Source organism: Solanum pennellii, chromosome 10, assembly GCF_001406875.1.
Source record: "Solanum pennellii chromosome 10, SPENNV200".
NCBI lineage: Eukaryota > Viridiplantae > Streptophyta > Magnoliopsida > Solanales > Solanaceae > Solanum > Solanum pennellii.
Window position 1 is genome coordinate 39,681,788 of NC_028646.1, and position 17,202 is coordinate 39,698,989.

The 17,202-nt window shown below is 31.4% G+C and overlaps 1 protein-coding gene and 1 pseudogene across 1 annotated transcript; both read right to left on the minus strand.

Moving 5' to 3' along the window:
* Positions 1-12,056: 12,056 nt before the first annotated feature.
* On the minus strand, positions 12,057-13,433 carry LOC114074236 (annotated as a pseudogene).
* A 1,835-nt stretch (positions 13,434-15,268) lies between these two features.
* Positions 15,269-15,829, minus strand: LOC107001251. Its single transcript, XM_015199376.1, has one exon. It carries the CDS (start codon positions 15,827-15,829, stop codon positions 15,269-15,271), a length of 561 nt encoding a protein of 186 aa, XP_015054862.1.
* Positions 15,830-17,202: the final 1,373 nt, after the last annotated feature.

Consider the following 17,202-nt stretch of genomic DNA (forward strand, 5'->3'; position numbering starts at 1 on the left):
TTTGTTCTTCAAAGCTCTCATGCCCTTAGGTAATTTTAACAACTCACAAGTGTGGTTCTCATGCAGAGACTTTATGTCACCTTGCATGGCTTCAATCCATTGACCCTTGTGCTCATCTTCTACCGCCTCCTCATATCATTGAGATTCTCCCCCGTCAGTGAGTAGCACATACTCATTGGGTGAATAACGGGAGGAAGGAAATCGCTGTCTTGTGGACCTTTGAAGCGGAATATTTGATTCGTCCACAACTTCATGAGCAACAAGATCATCAATAACAATATCATTATTATTATCAACATCAACATGTTGATTTGATACATTATTATGGGAGTCGCTATGATTATCAAGCCCAACAACATCATGCACACTTGTGTGAGGAATGTCATCATGATGAACTATACCATCAAAACTTGAAGATTCTACCTTCTCCGCTTTGTCAATATCTTCAATTGTTTGATTCACCATGAAAATAGTATCACGGCTTCTCACAAGTTTCTTTTCAATTGGATCATATAGCCTGTAACCAAATTCATCTAGGTCATATCCAATGAAGAAGCATTGTATTGTCTTGGCATCTAACTTCGACCTCTTATCTTTCGGCATATGTACAAAAGATTTGCAATCAAATACTCTCAAATGGTCATAGAGAACATCCTTTCCATACCAAACACTATATGGTACATCATTTTGCAAAACAACAGCAGGAGACAGATCAATAACATGTGCAGTGGTCAATAAAGCCTCACCCCAAAATGAGTTCGACAACTTTGCTTCAGAAAGCAAACATCTAACTCTTTCCATCAAGGTCTTGTTCATCCTCTCAGCCAAATCATTAAGCTGAGAGTCTTGGGAGGAGTCTTATGGTGTCTGATACCTTGATGCTTGCAGTATTCGTCAAATGATCCACAATATTCTCCACCATTATCAGTACAAATACATTTCAGTTTCTTTCCAGTTTCTCTTTCAACTGAAGCCTGAAACTGCTTGAAGACATCTAACACTTGGTCTTTAGTCATCAAGACATAAACCCAAAGTTTTCTCGAGCAATCATCAATGAAAGTGACAAAGTAGAGTGCACTACCTAATGTCTTTGTCTTCGTTGGACCGCATAAATCAGAGTGCATCAACTCAAGAAACTCTGTCTTTCTTGAAGGGGGATAGGACTTACATGAAACTCTATTTTGTTTACCAAACGAGCAGTGCTCACACTTTTCTAATTTAGCATTTTGGAAATTTGACAATAATTTCTTTTTGGCTAGGACATTAAGACATTTCTTGCTGATGTGGCTAAGCCTCTCGTGCCATAATGTTGAAGAGCTATCGTTCTCAACTGTATTTGCCATATCAGCACAAGCAGAGGCCATAATCCAGTATAGACCACGACGTCTATTACCATGAGCCACAACCAAGGAATCCTTAATGAGCTTCCATTTTCCATCACCATTGGTACTAACATATCCTTCATCATCTAAAACACCAACAGAAATCAAATCCATACGAACATCAGGAGCATGTTTTACATTGTTCAAAACAATTTAGTTCCAACACTAGTTTCCAAACGAATCGTACCAACACCAACCACCCTAGAATCAGTCTCATTACCCATAATTAAGGTTCCAAAATCACCAGGAGTATAGGAAGAAAAGAAAACCTTCCTTGATGTCACATGATATGCGGCACCAGTGTCCACAGCCTAGCTTGACTCATCACAAGCAATATTTATCATATCTGCATCAAGGACAGTAACAAAATCTTCGGTGGTGATGGTGGATCGGCAATTTTCTTTACCATCTTCCTTAATTTCCTCTTTGTTTTTGTTCTCCCTCTTCAACTTCCTGCAGAACTTCTTTGTGTGCCTTTTCATGCAACAATGATAGCACTCAATATCCTTAAGTATGCCTCTTGATTTGATCCTATTTTGTTCTCTATTTTGAGAACCACGTGTTTTGTTTCTCCTTCTGGGACCAGTTATCAGGACATCCGACGAAGAAGAACCTAGAGATTTTCTTCTCATCTCTTCATTCAAGACACTACTCTTGGCGGAATCCATAGAGATCACACCATCTGGAGCAGAATTGGACAATGACGTTATAAATGTTTAAAAAGAGTCTGGTAGGGAACCAAGTAGAAGCAAGCCTTGAATTTCTTCACAAATTTGATGCCCATAGCAGATAATTGGTTCATGATCCCCTGAAAATTATTCAGATCGTCTGTCATCGGAGAACCATTATGATACTTTAAACTCAACATCTGCTTTATTAAGAACATTGTGTTATTGCTTGTCTTCCGAGCATACAAACTTTCAAGATGCTCTCATAGGGTTCGAGCATGTGTCTCACCAGAAATATGGTTCAACACATTATCGTCGACCCATTGCCTAATGAATCTACAAACCTGTGTATGCAACAGATTCAACTCTTCATCTGTTTTATTATCAGGCTTTACAGTGGAAAATACTGATTTATAAAAATTCTTAACATAAAACAGATCTTTCATTTTCCCTTCCAAATGGCATAATTCACACCATTCAAAGTAACCATTCTACTTGTGTTAACTTCAATTGTTTCCCCAAAAAAATATAGTTATAGCAAATCAAAGTAAATAATCTTTTTTGATGTGGATGTTCAGACTGTGCTGCAACCACAGCGCATACTCAGATAAAACCTTGGCTATGATACTAGTTTGTTGGGAAAACGTGGACAAGTACAAAAATATATATGGTAAAAGTAATGGAAGTAAAATGGGAAAATAATGACACCAAGAATTTTACTTGAAAGAAAAAAGCACGCGCCAGAGGAGCAACTGATATTACTATAGTAAGGAAATTTACACTGTGTAGTCACGAATACGATACTCAAAATGACTGTTACACACTAAAAAGGAACGACACTCTTTTGGTTTTCACCTTACTAAAATTTCGCTTACACTCTATTATTCTTCACATACTATTTTTGTTCTATAGTCTATGGAATACCTCACTTTGCTCTCAAAATGGTTTTTCTCTCTAACTTGGTGTGTTCTACAAATGAGCAAGAATGCTCTATTTATAGAAGGATAAAACCATGCCCATGTCACTAATGCCATATGTAAATATATCAAAGTAAAAAATGGTTGCAAATCTTATCAATTTCTAACCACCAAATCTTTTATTTTCAACTCCAATTACTATTCCTTTTTAACAATTTGTTGTAGCAATTGAATAGCAAAAGTTGAGAAAAAAAATGGAATGGATTCAACACCTCCCCCTCCACCAACCTACCCCTACATTTTTTGTTTTCCAAAAACAAAAAAATTCTATTTACCCCCTCCCCTCCCACCTTTCACCAACCGACTCCTAATTTTTTTATTTTTCAAAAAAAAAATAAAACTGTTTATTCATTTCTCACTTATATGGGCTAAATATGGATTCTCATATTAATCCTTTTTATCCAAATTTGTTTGATATTAAATAAGTTGAAGACCATATTAATTCATTTAAAAAAGTGAAAGAAAATATGAGTGATTCATAAAATTAAATATGGGCAAAATGATTTCATTTCACATATATGGACTCAAATTACAAACCATACTCAAAATTATTAACAGTTTGTGCATACCTTTTATCAACCAGGGAAACTTTAATTTAACTAATCAGAGAGAGCTCAAATTTTAGATAATTAGAGTTGGTTCTGACTTCTGATAAGCCACCTTAGAAGAGTACTAACAAAATGTATACATCATTCAATGGGAATTTATTTTGAAGCACACAAAAAAAATGTTTGAAGCATTAATTAATTAACGATAGTAGTCTAATCGTATTTAAATATATTATTAGAGACAATTAGTATTTTGTAAATGTCTATAACGATGATTTGATTTAATGATTATTAGTTAATTCATAGATACTATATTTTGTATTAATATGTATATTACTATCGTTAAAATTTGTTTTTTATCAGTTGAAATGGAAAGTTGGTTTTCCGTCTTTAAAACCGGTTGTGCAAGAACAACTAGTGTGGGTTCGTGCCTGCACATGCTAATTCTTATTTAGTTTATTCATAATCTTAGAAATAAGAATTGTAGAAATAGGCTAATTCTTATTTAGTTTATTCATAATCTTGGAAATGAGAATTGTAGAGCGATCAAAAAAAGGTAGAGTTGATCCATTTATTTACTATTTTAATAATGAAATGTCATAAAAACAATTTATTTTGTTATATTAAATTTATTTTAGTAGTAAGAGTTTTGGTTTATTTATGTATAATTTTAATAGTAAACATGATATAATAAAATGATTTATTTTATCATGTCAAATTTAATCATTCTAATAATAAATTTAGATGAGTGATTTTATTTATACAAATATCGAAGTTGAGTGATTTTATTGATACAAACAAAGTTTAATGACTCTTTTTGATAAATTCTCCAAGTTGAGTAACCTTTCGAGATATTAACTCATAATGACATTCTCCAATTCACTGAGAGAAACTGTGAATTGTTGGTAATTACATGGTGAAATTAGTAGCTAATTACTTTTATTCTTTTTTTAATTAGTTTTTCAATTTTTTATGTCTATTATTTAAAGTTCTTTTTTTACTGTTCTAAAAATTTCTAAAAAGTTTATTTTATATTTTATATTATTATATTTCATTTTCTTCTTATTCTCAACCTTCACGTGTTTATATGTAATTTTTTCAGTACTAATTTTATACGATGATTAAAACATAAGTAAAATTATTTTTCTAATTCATACCTTATAAAATACTTCATGTGAATTATACAAATATATATAGATACTTTCAAAAATAAAATTAATTCCAAGAATAGTAAAAAAGATTTATTTAAGTCTTATTGATTAAGTAATGTGATCAACTAATATAAATTAATTATATTTAGATAATTATATATTAATATGCAACAATTATATTTTCATAAAAATAAAAAAAAAAACTCCATATGTCTATTTTTAATTTTCATGTTTTTTTATAGTAAAGAATTTTGACTAACAATTCGTTTTATATTTTTTTTTTTGTAATATTAATGTGCAAATAATGACTATTTATAGTGATTTTCGTTAAATTAATTCTGTAATATATACATTTTTTCTTAAAATATTAAATTAATATAATCTTTGTTTAATATGATAAGTGGTCAAGAATTTTGTAAAAATAAAAATCACAATTACATATTGATGAGGGAGGTATAAAAAGGAGGAAGTATAATTTAAATAAATAACTTTTTAGATATATAAAATAATGTCCCGCAATAAGTATGCACACTTTCCAATAAATCATTTTTCTTTCTTATTTCTTAATTAAACAAAATGGTGTTGGCCCATTCTAGAGAATACCAAAATGAAACAAAAAGACGTCAGAAATTAGAAACTAAAAAAAATCAAAATGAAAACTTGAAATATATAGATCTTTTCAGATTGTTGAAGGAGCATAAAAATGGCAAAGAAATATAATTTTTGAGCTTAGAAAATTGATTTTCCTCTTTAGATGGTAGTTGGTGAGAGATAGTTACATAATCTTTAAGCTCATGTGTGTTTTTTATTGTAGTTTATTTTCTTGTAAAGTTTCTTGAAAGATTAAAATTTATAATTTGAATCTCGTCTTGACTTCGAACATTCTAATTAGAACATAGCATAAGAAAGACTTTCTTAAGTTAGTATCGCATTGCAACTTAGATTTTGATCGGAAATGTTTTTAGATCTAGAGTCGTTCCGTCAACAATTGTATGTTTTGTGAAATGGTGAGTTTAATTTTTTTTAATGGACCTTGATTAATAAAAAAATTATTGAAGCGTAGTTGCATGCATCGACTTCTTGTTAGTGACTTTAATTTTGCAACATTTATCAAGAGGTGTTTTCTTCAGCTCCATTTTACCTTGATGCTACTCTTTTTGGGATGGACACCTAAGGTAATATTTAGATAAGAGAGTATATCAGTTGAAGGAAGACTATTATGCATAGTGAATGTGTGCTTTGCATTAAACCTGCACTTAGTGAAACAATAACTTTTACTCCAGAGTCGTAGTGGTCTCAAACTTGAACTATGACGCTTAAGGGAAATAAAATATTACTGCTCACACATAATAATCATTGTGTTGACATGAGCTTTAACAGCCAGCACGTTATGGTCATGTGCTATCCCGGTTTCATGAGTGCATTTGAGAATAAGACCCATTCTCATAGGAAGCGACCTACTTCCACACATCACATAGGTGAAATCTGTCGAGAGTGCTTCTGTAAGATTAACACTCCACCCATACGGGCTACAGATATTCATTAAGAGTTTTATCAACTCAACCTTCACAAACTACAAGAAACAATGCACTCACATCATAGGGAGGGAAAAAAATAGTGCATTTTTCACAACAAGTCATCATATGATTAGTTTTTCCCTTTGAACCTGGTTATAGGATCTCTAGTCCCCAGGCCAGGTTGGATTTCCCCATATATGACTCAAGGATTTGTAGGCTTCAATCCCATCCCCCTCGATGTGCTCCAGACCTTTTCTCTTGTTATGGCCTTCGTAAGAGGATCTGCAAGATTATCACTAGATTTGACCTAATCAACATCAATGGTACCATTTGTCAAATACGATCTTACGTTACTATGTTTCCTCCTTATAGATCTGGATTTACCGTTGTAATAACGGTGTTGAACTCTACCAATTGCAGCGGTGCTATCACAATGAATTAAAATAGAAGGAATTGGTTTTTCAAAATAAGGAATATGAAACAATAAACTCTTAACCAATTCGCTTCCTCACTAGCTGAAGCTAAAGCAATTAGTTGAGCCTCCAAGGTAGAGTTAGCAATTATAGTTTGCTTTTTCGATTTCCAACAAACAGCACCACCACCTAAAGTAAAGACATAACCAGTGGTAGAACAGGAATCACCTGACAAAGTGTTCCAATCTGCATCACAAAAGCCTTCAAGTACAACAAGATATTTTTTATAGAACAAACCACAATTTTTCGTTCCAATTAAATATCTCATAACTCTTGTTATAGCATGCCAATGTTCATTACCTGGCTTGCTTGTAAACCTTCCAAGAACTCCTACTACATATGCAATATCAAGCCTAGTGCAATCAGTCACATATCTCAAACTTCCGATTATACTAGCATATTCCTTATGATTTATCATATTATTTTCACTTTCAACAGAAAATAAGTGAACACTTGAATCAAAAGGAGTAGCAACATGCTTGCAATCATGAAATTTATATTTTTTCAAAATTTTCTCAACATAATGTGACTGGTCAAGGAAAATTCCCTCACATGTTTTTGTTAATTTTATTCCAAGAATAAAATTTGCCTCACCAAGATCTTTCATATGAAAATGACTTCTAAGAACATTTTTAGCTTCATCGATAACATTCATGTTAGAGCCAAAGATCAACAAACCATCAACATATAGGCAAATGATCACATGTGAATTATTCCAAGACTTATGATATATGCACTTATCACACTCCTTTGTTTTAAAACCATTTTCAATCATGCAGGAATCAAAATTTTCATGCCATTGTTTTGGTGCCTGTTTCAAGCCATATAGGGATTTAGTAAGTTTACATACTTTGCTTTCATGGTCTGCTTCAACAAAACACTCCGGTTGATCCATATAAATTTCTTTATTTAGGTCTCCATTTAGAAAAGTAATTTTTACATCCATTTGATGAATTTGCAAATAAAAAATTGCAGCCACAGCAACTAAAAGTCTAATGGATGTAATTCTTGTTACCGGAGAAAAAGTATCAAAAAATTCTAGGCCTTCTAGTTGTTTAAAACCTTTTGCAACTATCCTAGCCTTGTATTTATCAATAGAACAATCCGGTTTTAACTTTTTCCTTAAGATCCATTTGCAACCAACTGTTTTACAACCCGGTGGTAAAATCAACTAACTTCCAAGTTTCATTAGAAATTAGAGATTCCATTTCATCATTTACAGCCTCTTTCCAAAAAATAGAATCATGTGAAGATAATGCTTCTTTCAAAGTTAGAGGGTCATTTTCAATATTAAACACATAAAAATCAGGACCAAAATCTTTTTCTACTCTAGCTCTTTTACTTCTTCTTAACTCAAAATCACCAACTTCTTTATTTTTCAAAGTTGAAGTAAAACAACTAGGTAGTGACAAAATATTTTGTTCAATCCTTTGACCCCCACTATTTTTAGTATCAAAAGGAAATTTATTTTCATGAAAAATAGCATCACCAGATTCTATTACAATATTATTTTCAAGATTAAAAAATCTATAGGCTGTACTATTTGAAGCATAACCAAGAAAAGCACAAGCAGTAACTTTCTTACCCAACTTTGTAATCTTGGGATCCATTAGCCTTACAAAGGCTAGACAACCCCAATCTCTTAGATATCCCAAACTTGGATTGTAACCTTTTCACAATTCAAAATGTGTCAATTTAGAATTTTTATGAGGCACACGATTCAACACATAACAAGCAATTAAGATAGCTTCAACTCAAAAATTTAAAGGTGCATGCGACTCAATAAGCATAACATTAGTCAATTCAACCAAAGTTCTATTTTTCCTTTCTGCTACTCCATTAGACGAAGGAGAGTAAGAAGGAGTAGTTTCATGAATTATTCTCAATGATCTAACAAAAGAATTAAACTCATTTGATTCATATTCACGGCCTCTATCACTTCTAATTCTTTTTATTTTTCTTCCAAACTGATTTTCAACCTCATTGAGATAAGTTTTGAAATTTTCAAAAGCGTCACTTTTATTTTTCATCAACTGAACATATGTAAACTTAGAAAAATCATCAATGAAAATGATAAAATATCTATTACCTCCACGAGTTAGAATTTCATCAAGTTCACAAATATCAGTATGAACTAATTCTAACAAATCAGTTTTCCTTTCAACTTGAAAATGAGGTCTTTTAGTGATCTTGACTTTACTACAAGCCTCACACTTTTCAAAATTCTTTTTAACCACTGAGATTAATCCTAAACTACTCATGATTTCAACATAACGATCATTAATATGACACAAACGAGCATGCCAAAAATTAGTAGAAGAAAGCATATAAATAGAAGTAGAAGTTTTATTCATTTCAATTTTCAACTTAAACATCCCATCACATGCATACCCCTTTCCCACAAAAATACCTTTCTTCACTATTACATATTTATCAGATTCAATAATCTGTTTAAAATCTGCTTTATTAAGAAGAAAATTAGACATCAATTTTTTTCTCATAGAAGGAGTATAAAGTACATCTTTCAATGTTAATATCCTTCCAGAAGTAAAACACAATTCAACATCTCCCTTTCCAAGCACTTGAGTAGTGTGAGCATCACCAAGCATGATGGTTTTGGGCTCCTCAAAATGAGTATATTTTTTAAACCAGTCTTTGTCATAATAGACATGACGGTTTGCACCATAATCAACCCACCATCCATCAACATTCTCAACCATGTTTATGTCGGTAATCACCACCACAAAAGGTTCTTCGGTAACGTTTGCCTGACAGTTAGGACCACGTTTTCGAAATCTGTAAAATCGAGCAATATGCCCACTCTTGCCACAAACAAAACATGGTCCATTTTCTTGAACTTTTTGATTTTGTGCTTGGTGATTTTCACCATTATTTTTCTTGGGAGGTCTACCATTATTTTTCTTGTTTTTTCTTCTTAGGCTTTAAAGAAGTATTTTTGTGAGTTTCAGGAGTAGCATTATTCGAAGTAATTAAATTTACCTTCGATGTGATGTTGTTCTCTTCTGTTTGTAAAAGTGCATCTTGGCCCCTTGCTTCTTCTTCCATGCAGATTTTCATTATCAGAGGTTTCCTTTTGTTTGTGGCGCATAGTTTTTCGAAATTCCTTCCAAGAAGGTGGAAGTTTATCCACTATGCCACAAAAAACAAGGTAATCTCCAATTTTAACCTCTTCGAACCTAATCTCTCCAACAATCATGATGAAGTCTTGAGCTTGATCTACCACTGATTGTCCACCATTTGAAAACGAAAAAATCTACTAGCTGCATATTTTTTCGCTCCAGCCTCTTTGGTATCATACTTACTCTACAATGTCTTCCAAATTTTCTTTGCACTAGAGTAAGTTTTATCATAATAATCATAAAAATTATTAGATAGACAATTAAGAAGATAATACCGAATCTTATAGGAATAACCATCGTACTTTTTCACTTTCTCTAGATGAGAAATAGTTTCATCATCATTCATAGTGGTGATGTCTTCTTTATTTGGATTCTTCATAGTTAATGCATAAGAAACATTGAAAAGACTTAAGTAGAAAAGTACTTTACCCTTCCATCTCTTGAAATGATTACCATTGAACCGAAATGGATTGTTAAGATCTCCCATCTTGACATCCGCGGTTTTTTCAATTGTAGCCATCTGTGAATCTCCTTAAAATTGTTGGTGAAAAAACTTACAATATAATAAAATTGCAAGATTACAATTGAAAATAAAATGAAGAAATTAATCTCTTCAAGCTGAGGCGCGGATATCTCGCTCTCTTTAATGAGATTCAAGCCCACTGCAACAAATGTTTTCACCGGTCCAGCAGTAGTCCTCTTTGACTTGTCCCCTCCAGGATACAACAGCCTTCACAAAGTATAACTCAACAACTCTGGACAAGAGTTGAGTCCAAAGCTCCACAAAAAAGAACACCTCCCTTCAACTAATAAGAACTCTCTTTTAGACTAACTCTTTCACTCTTTGTTTTCTCTTATGTTTTGTGTATCCCAAACCAAATGAAGACCACCACTATTTATACTACAAAAAGTCTTCCTAGCAATGAATAGGAAGATAATGGAGGTAGTAAATAGTGAAAATAATGGCCTTAGGAGTTTCATAGGTTACATAGGTTACAATAGGAGTTACATAGGTTACAAAGAGTAATGGAGGAATTACGAATGAAATAAAGTGATGGACAACCAATGCTAATGGATGATGTAGAAGTTATACATTCCAATGTTTATTGGAATGTTTTTATCTCACAATGAATTCAACCAATAAAGTCAAAAGTAATGGCATTACATGGCTACCAAGTCAAAGATGAATAACATGATTAAATTGGTAGTTTAAAACACAAATGCCTACCAATAGTCATTCTTATAACTCCAAAATAAAGCAATTTAATATGTTAAATATTAATATTAAAATGCTAATAACCTAATATATTATGACATGCATGCTATAACATAGTTGAATAAGCTTATTTCTATGCAGATTTTGTTATTTTGCTTGGTGATTGAAAGTTTCTGCTGAGTTCGTATCAATTAATTCGTGATTTGCAATTATAGTTAGATCTCTATCTTTGTTTTTGTTTTTATGTTTAACCATGTTGTTTGAATAGATTGTGATGAATTCTTGCTTCTTGTGGAAGCAAGGAACTCATTACTTGTTTTTTAAAAAATTAAAAAAGATGTCTTATATCTACGTACTCTCTAAATTTCAATGTGTTTTATATTGTTATTTTATGTATTTTAAATGTGGTTATACTTATATTTTGATGCATGCTTCATATGAAGATCTAACTGAGCTAATTAATATGCTTGATGGATTATAATTAGGTTTATTGAAATTAACATAACATAAATAGTGTGTTTACTTGTTTAAACTTATTTGAGTACTTTTTTAATGTGTTACTTTGTAATAGCAAAATATAATATGAACTACTTTAATACTTGTAATAAAATATCAAGATTAAATCTAAAGTTTTAAATATATCTAGAACATAGCCCTGCATTGCATATACATATTAATGTTTATAATAAAATAATATCAACATGTAGTTCCATTGCATATAATGAAATAATATGATACTATCTGTAAAGCACACTCGATTACTTAAGTGTGGAAGTGTTCACCATATGCATAAGTGTAGTATCTCTCTCCATTGTTTCAGACTTTGCCACAAGTTCTATAATTTAAGAACTGATTTGCCATAGTCAATAAAATAACATACCTCTAAATGATTACATAATATACCAGCAACTTCATCTGAATTATTTTATAATGATTCTCAACAATAAAACCTGATATATAAAAACATCCAAAAGAATTGGAATATCACAATAGATTTTGGAACACTTCTTTATATATTGCATTTATAGCCTCATCAGTTAACTGACCATTATCATTGTAACTCATTATTTTAAATCCCTTTCTACTTGTTACTCTAGAAACAACTGCATAAAGTTTTTCATGGGCAAACACTGTTTTCTTTAATAAAAATCCAACATGAGATAAAGACTGTCCTTGGCTCTTGTTGATTGTCATGGCAAATGATACAATTCTAAGAAATTGTCTTCTTTGAAACTTAAATGGGATTCTAGAATCTGAAGGTGTTAAAGTCATTCTTGGAATAAATACCTTCAGTCCAGCCATCTGTCAGATAAAACCTTCGCTTCAATTACTTGATTTCCAAGTTTAGTAACAATCAATCTAGTTCCATTACATAATCCTGTTGTCTGATCAATATTTCTTAGTGATATCACTGGAACTCCAACTTTTAAATTGATTGAATGATTAGGAACTCTAGAACATTTAATAGTATCCAAAAATTCTGGTGTGTGTACATGTTCCAAAGCTGAATAGGTATGATCAAACTTGCATAATTTGTCAGAACTCAAATATGTTTCTTAGGACTATGATTTAAGGAGATCATATATTGATTGATTGATTCCACTATATCAAGAGTCGGAGCTAGAATGACTCTTTGTTGTACGTATCCAACATCATCGCAATTATTACTAAAATCTGGATACATACTTTCCACAATAGCTGCTATTGGATCAATACACTCAGTTATCAGAAGATCCATTCGTATTACAACTTTATCAATACTATCAAATGAATTACCAATGCTACCATCCCGAAATGTCAATATCCAATCAAAAAACTCTTTCAACCCCTTTAAGTCAGTATCAGTGTCACTGTTTTGCAATCTCATATTCTTTGTCAATGTTAATAATTCACAATGGGCCCCATAAATATAAAGAGTTGATAATTGCATTAACAATATCTTGTCGGCTACCTTTTGCGATCAATGGTAGAATTTGTCTGAAGTCACCTCCAAAAATAACTATTTTACCACCAAATGGTAATTCTGACTTAATTCTCTCTTTGTAGCCAATAATATCTCTTAAGGTCTTATCAAGAGCTCCAAAACAATGTCTACGCATCATTGGATCCTCATCCCAACTAATCAACTTAGTCTTGATTATTAAGTGTGCTAAAGGAGTACCTTAATTGTTTTAAATGGTATGTTGAATATTCAGTTATATTTAGCGGGATAACAAATCTAGAATGTGTTGTTCGTCCACCTCGTAATAAAAGAGATGCAATTCCTCTATATGCAACTGTTAAAACAACATCTCCTTTGGATCGTATGACTGCTGATAGAGTCTTCCAAAATCCATCCATATTTTCATTGACTGTTGCCATAATTTTTTTTATACACTGCTTTCTACTCGTCGGTTAAATTTAATATCAATTGTTGATGTTCATCACCTAATGCTCGTTTATAGTAACAGATTTCATCACAAATTAATGTATTTGTAATGTCAACATAATCCTCAGTGTATACAGTATCGACATTGTAGAAAAGTCCGAAAAACTTCTTCCACAACTTTTTAAAAAACTTTCTATCTTTTGCAAGCAACATTTCTTTAAATCAACATCTAATAGATACGCTTCTGAAAATAAAATATAAATATATATTAAAAATTAATATTTAAACATCTATGTAATAAACTAATAAGTCAAACAAATATAATATAGAATTCATGATAAAATTAGATTAATTTAAATTTAAACATTATTGGATACCCGGGTTATCTAGTACTCTTCTTTCTTCATAAAGAATATCTTAAGATAATAAATGGCTTGTTGATTGTCAAACAACTTCCGGACGTGACATAAATTTGATAGAAGTAGTATAGCAAATAATTATCTTAAATATAATGGCATTCTCCAATGACTTACTTCTACTATAACATCAACATATTCTTTGTCATCATCTAATAATCCTACAGCATAACATGCATCTCTAAAAGTCTCGTGATCTACATCATTTATTCTTCTGAGATCTTAATATGAAGTGGGACCTCTAACAATATTCAATAACAATCTAACATAATATTGCTCACTAGATCCCGGTGGAACAAAGAAAGTTCTTCCAATTGAAAATGTAGAATGTTTTATTTTATCCCATCTCTATGATTGTTGTTTCTAGACAAACTTTAAAGAAAATTCTGCATAGGTTAAATCGCTTTCTTCAGGAAATTCCTTGTTTGCTTCAAACCAACTTAAAAACTTTGATTCCCTTACGGTTTGTTTGTTGATGGCAACATCAATTGGATCATCATTTGAAAATAAGATATTCTAATTGCCTGATAAATGAAAAGATAACCTTTCTACAAAAGGTTAACTATGGTGGATTGAAAATTTAAAGATTCTCCAAACTGTTTCACATGGTGATATATACTGACATCCACAATAAATATTTAATTGACCTTTATTGATTACACCATTCGACATTATTATGCGCCCCATATTTCAATAACAAAAATCTAATGTGTGATATAATATATTTATTATCCAAATCAATAAATGATCTCTTTGTAGATCTGTCATCATCTCTTCATCTATATACATGATATCCATCCTCATCAATTGAGGTAGAAAAAATAAACCTGTTTAGAAAATGTTTAGAACATTTTCCATTTTGCATGCAAGGAGATGAATTTCTTACTGAACCACATGGGACATGCATCATAAAGTTTGTAACAGCAACATAATAATCCGAATCAAGTAATTTATTTGATAATTCAATTGAAATAATACCATCTATATCACCAATATTTGGAGATTTGTTATGTTGAAATACCAAAATATGGGCATGAAGTAAGCATAAATCACTGCATAAAAGGATAAATATGATATGATATGTTTATTACTGATTTGGAGTTAAAATAAACAATTATTATGTTATAATAATAAGGCAATATATACCTGTTTTTACTTGTCCAAAAATTTTGTTGTCACGCAAATCCTTTATCAGGTGATCTAATTGACTTTAAAGACTCTTGTTATAATGTCTGTCCGATCTTCTCGATCCAATCCCCTACTCTTCACAGTTTTTGTGGTCTCAGGCCATTTAGGATTGCAAGTAAATGTAATAAGTAGATTAGGATATCCGGCTCATTTACATATTGCCATCGTGTCTTGATAATTTTGCAACATGTAACGTGTACCTCTAGTGAAAGAAGAAGATAATATTACTCGTTGTCCTTGAGAAGAAGGTTGAGTGTCTCCCTGCGAAAAACTTTTTGTAATCCCTTATAGAAGTCAGCTCCCAAATTTGTTTGATGGAGCATATAAAATAACAATCGTGAAGATTCTATCGTTGTATATCCATCAACACAGAATTGTTGAAATAACCTTTTAGCTGATATAATTGCTAGTACTTCATTCTGTCTTTCTTGAATTTTGTATGAAAAATATTCAAGAGAGCTAACATATTTCCTTCCATCAACTGATTCATCAATTCCATTTAAAAGAATATGTTCTCTATATCCATCTTCACCAAATGGATAAAGTAATGAATATTGCAAACCTAAGTATGCTGCATTCAATTCACTTATTCTCTTAAGTTGTCCAGAATGACTTTCAATTATTATATCTCTGTCTGAACTATTTGGTTCAAAATCACCAACCACCAAAGCTGCTACCTCAGAAATTGTTGGCAAATTGTACAATTTTCCATCTGATCCTCTTTTTTCTATCAGTCTTAGTTTAACATCAACATGTTGATCAATTTTAAATCTATCTCTTACCATATGAAAAGATTTTTTAAGCACATTGTGTTTATTTAGCATTTCCTTGAGATCATTAACAATTTGAGCATGAACTTGATTGTTACTTTCCCTACGACTAAAAAAGAAAAAATTATATATAATAGTGATTAATAATTACAATTATATTTAACGTTGTAAAATTAATATATTATATAAATCCTTACCTGATAACATTCAGGGGCGGAGCCACGTAGGCTCCAGGATGTTCAATTGGACACCATTCGTCGAAAAAAAATCCCTAAATATACATGTAAAATTTTGATTTAATATTGGTATATATAAAAGTTGGACCCCCTAAAATAACTAAACAAGACGCAGTCGAGTTGGCAATGGCTGGCCGCATCCCTACACTTTGTCCAGGTTCATTTTTATAGTTATTTTTGTCTTTTTGAATTTAATTAATTAAAGAGACATGCATAATTTTAGCATAAACGTTTAGTGGCCTGTTGGTTAATTGTGTCATGAATACCTCCCTTGACACAAGGTCGAATCCCCCCTAACACTAACTTTTTTTTCCAATTAAAATTGAATTGTTTCCTTAAATTTCAATATCTTTTCACTATGGAATAAGGTTTCCTAAAATTTAATGTTTTTTCCTTGTACCGATTTTTTTCAACTAAAATTGAATTGTTTCCTAAAATTTTAATACCTTTTTCTTGTATAATAAGATTTCCTTAAATTTTAATACCTTTTCCTTGTTGAATAAGATTTCCTTAAATTTTTTTTAAAAAATTCTTATGGAATAAGGTTTTCTGTATCTATAAATACAAGACGGAATTTTCCAAATTATATCACCATATTATTAAGAATAGAATCTCAATAATTCTCTCTCTTTTTCTTCTTCTCGTTCTTTTATTGTATAACAAAATAATTAACTTAATATTTTAGTTTCAAGTGTCAATGGACATGAGAAATTATTATAATAGAGTACCAAAAAAAAGTTCGACTTCTCTAAGTCAACCAAATAAAGAAACAACGATAGATCAATTAGAGATGTTGTCACATTCTTCTAAAAAACAAAGCATTGATTTAAATACTCTAGAAGTTGATTCAGAAAAAGCTTCAATTTTAATCATGATTTAAATCTTCGTGATGAAATAAGAAGCGCATACCTTAAACTTGGTCCTTGTCGATCAAATATTAAAGAATACCCTCAATCATATACTGGTAAAGCAATGCGTCGTTTCAACCCTGATTGGTATCAAGCGTATGACTTGTTAGAGTATAGTGAGAGTGCATATGCAACATATTAAAAGGAATAATATTCATCAAGGTGGAGATGAAGTATTTTCAAAAACAGGATTTAACAATTGGCATAAAAAAATGAAGCTTGACGAACATGTTGGTGGACCGAA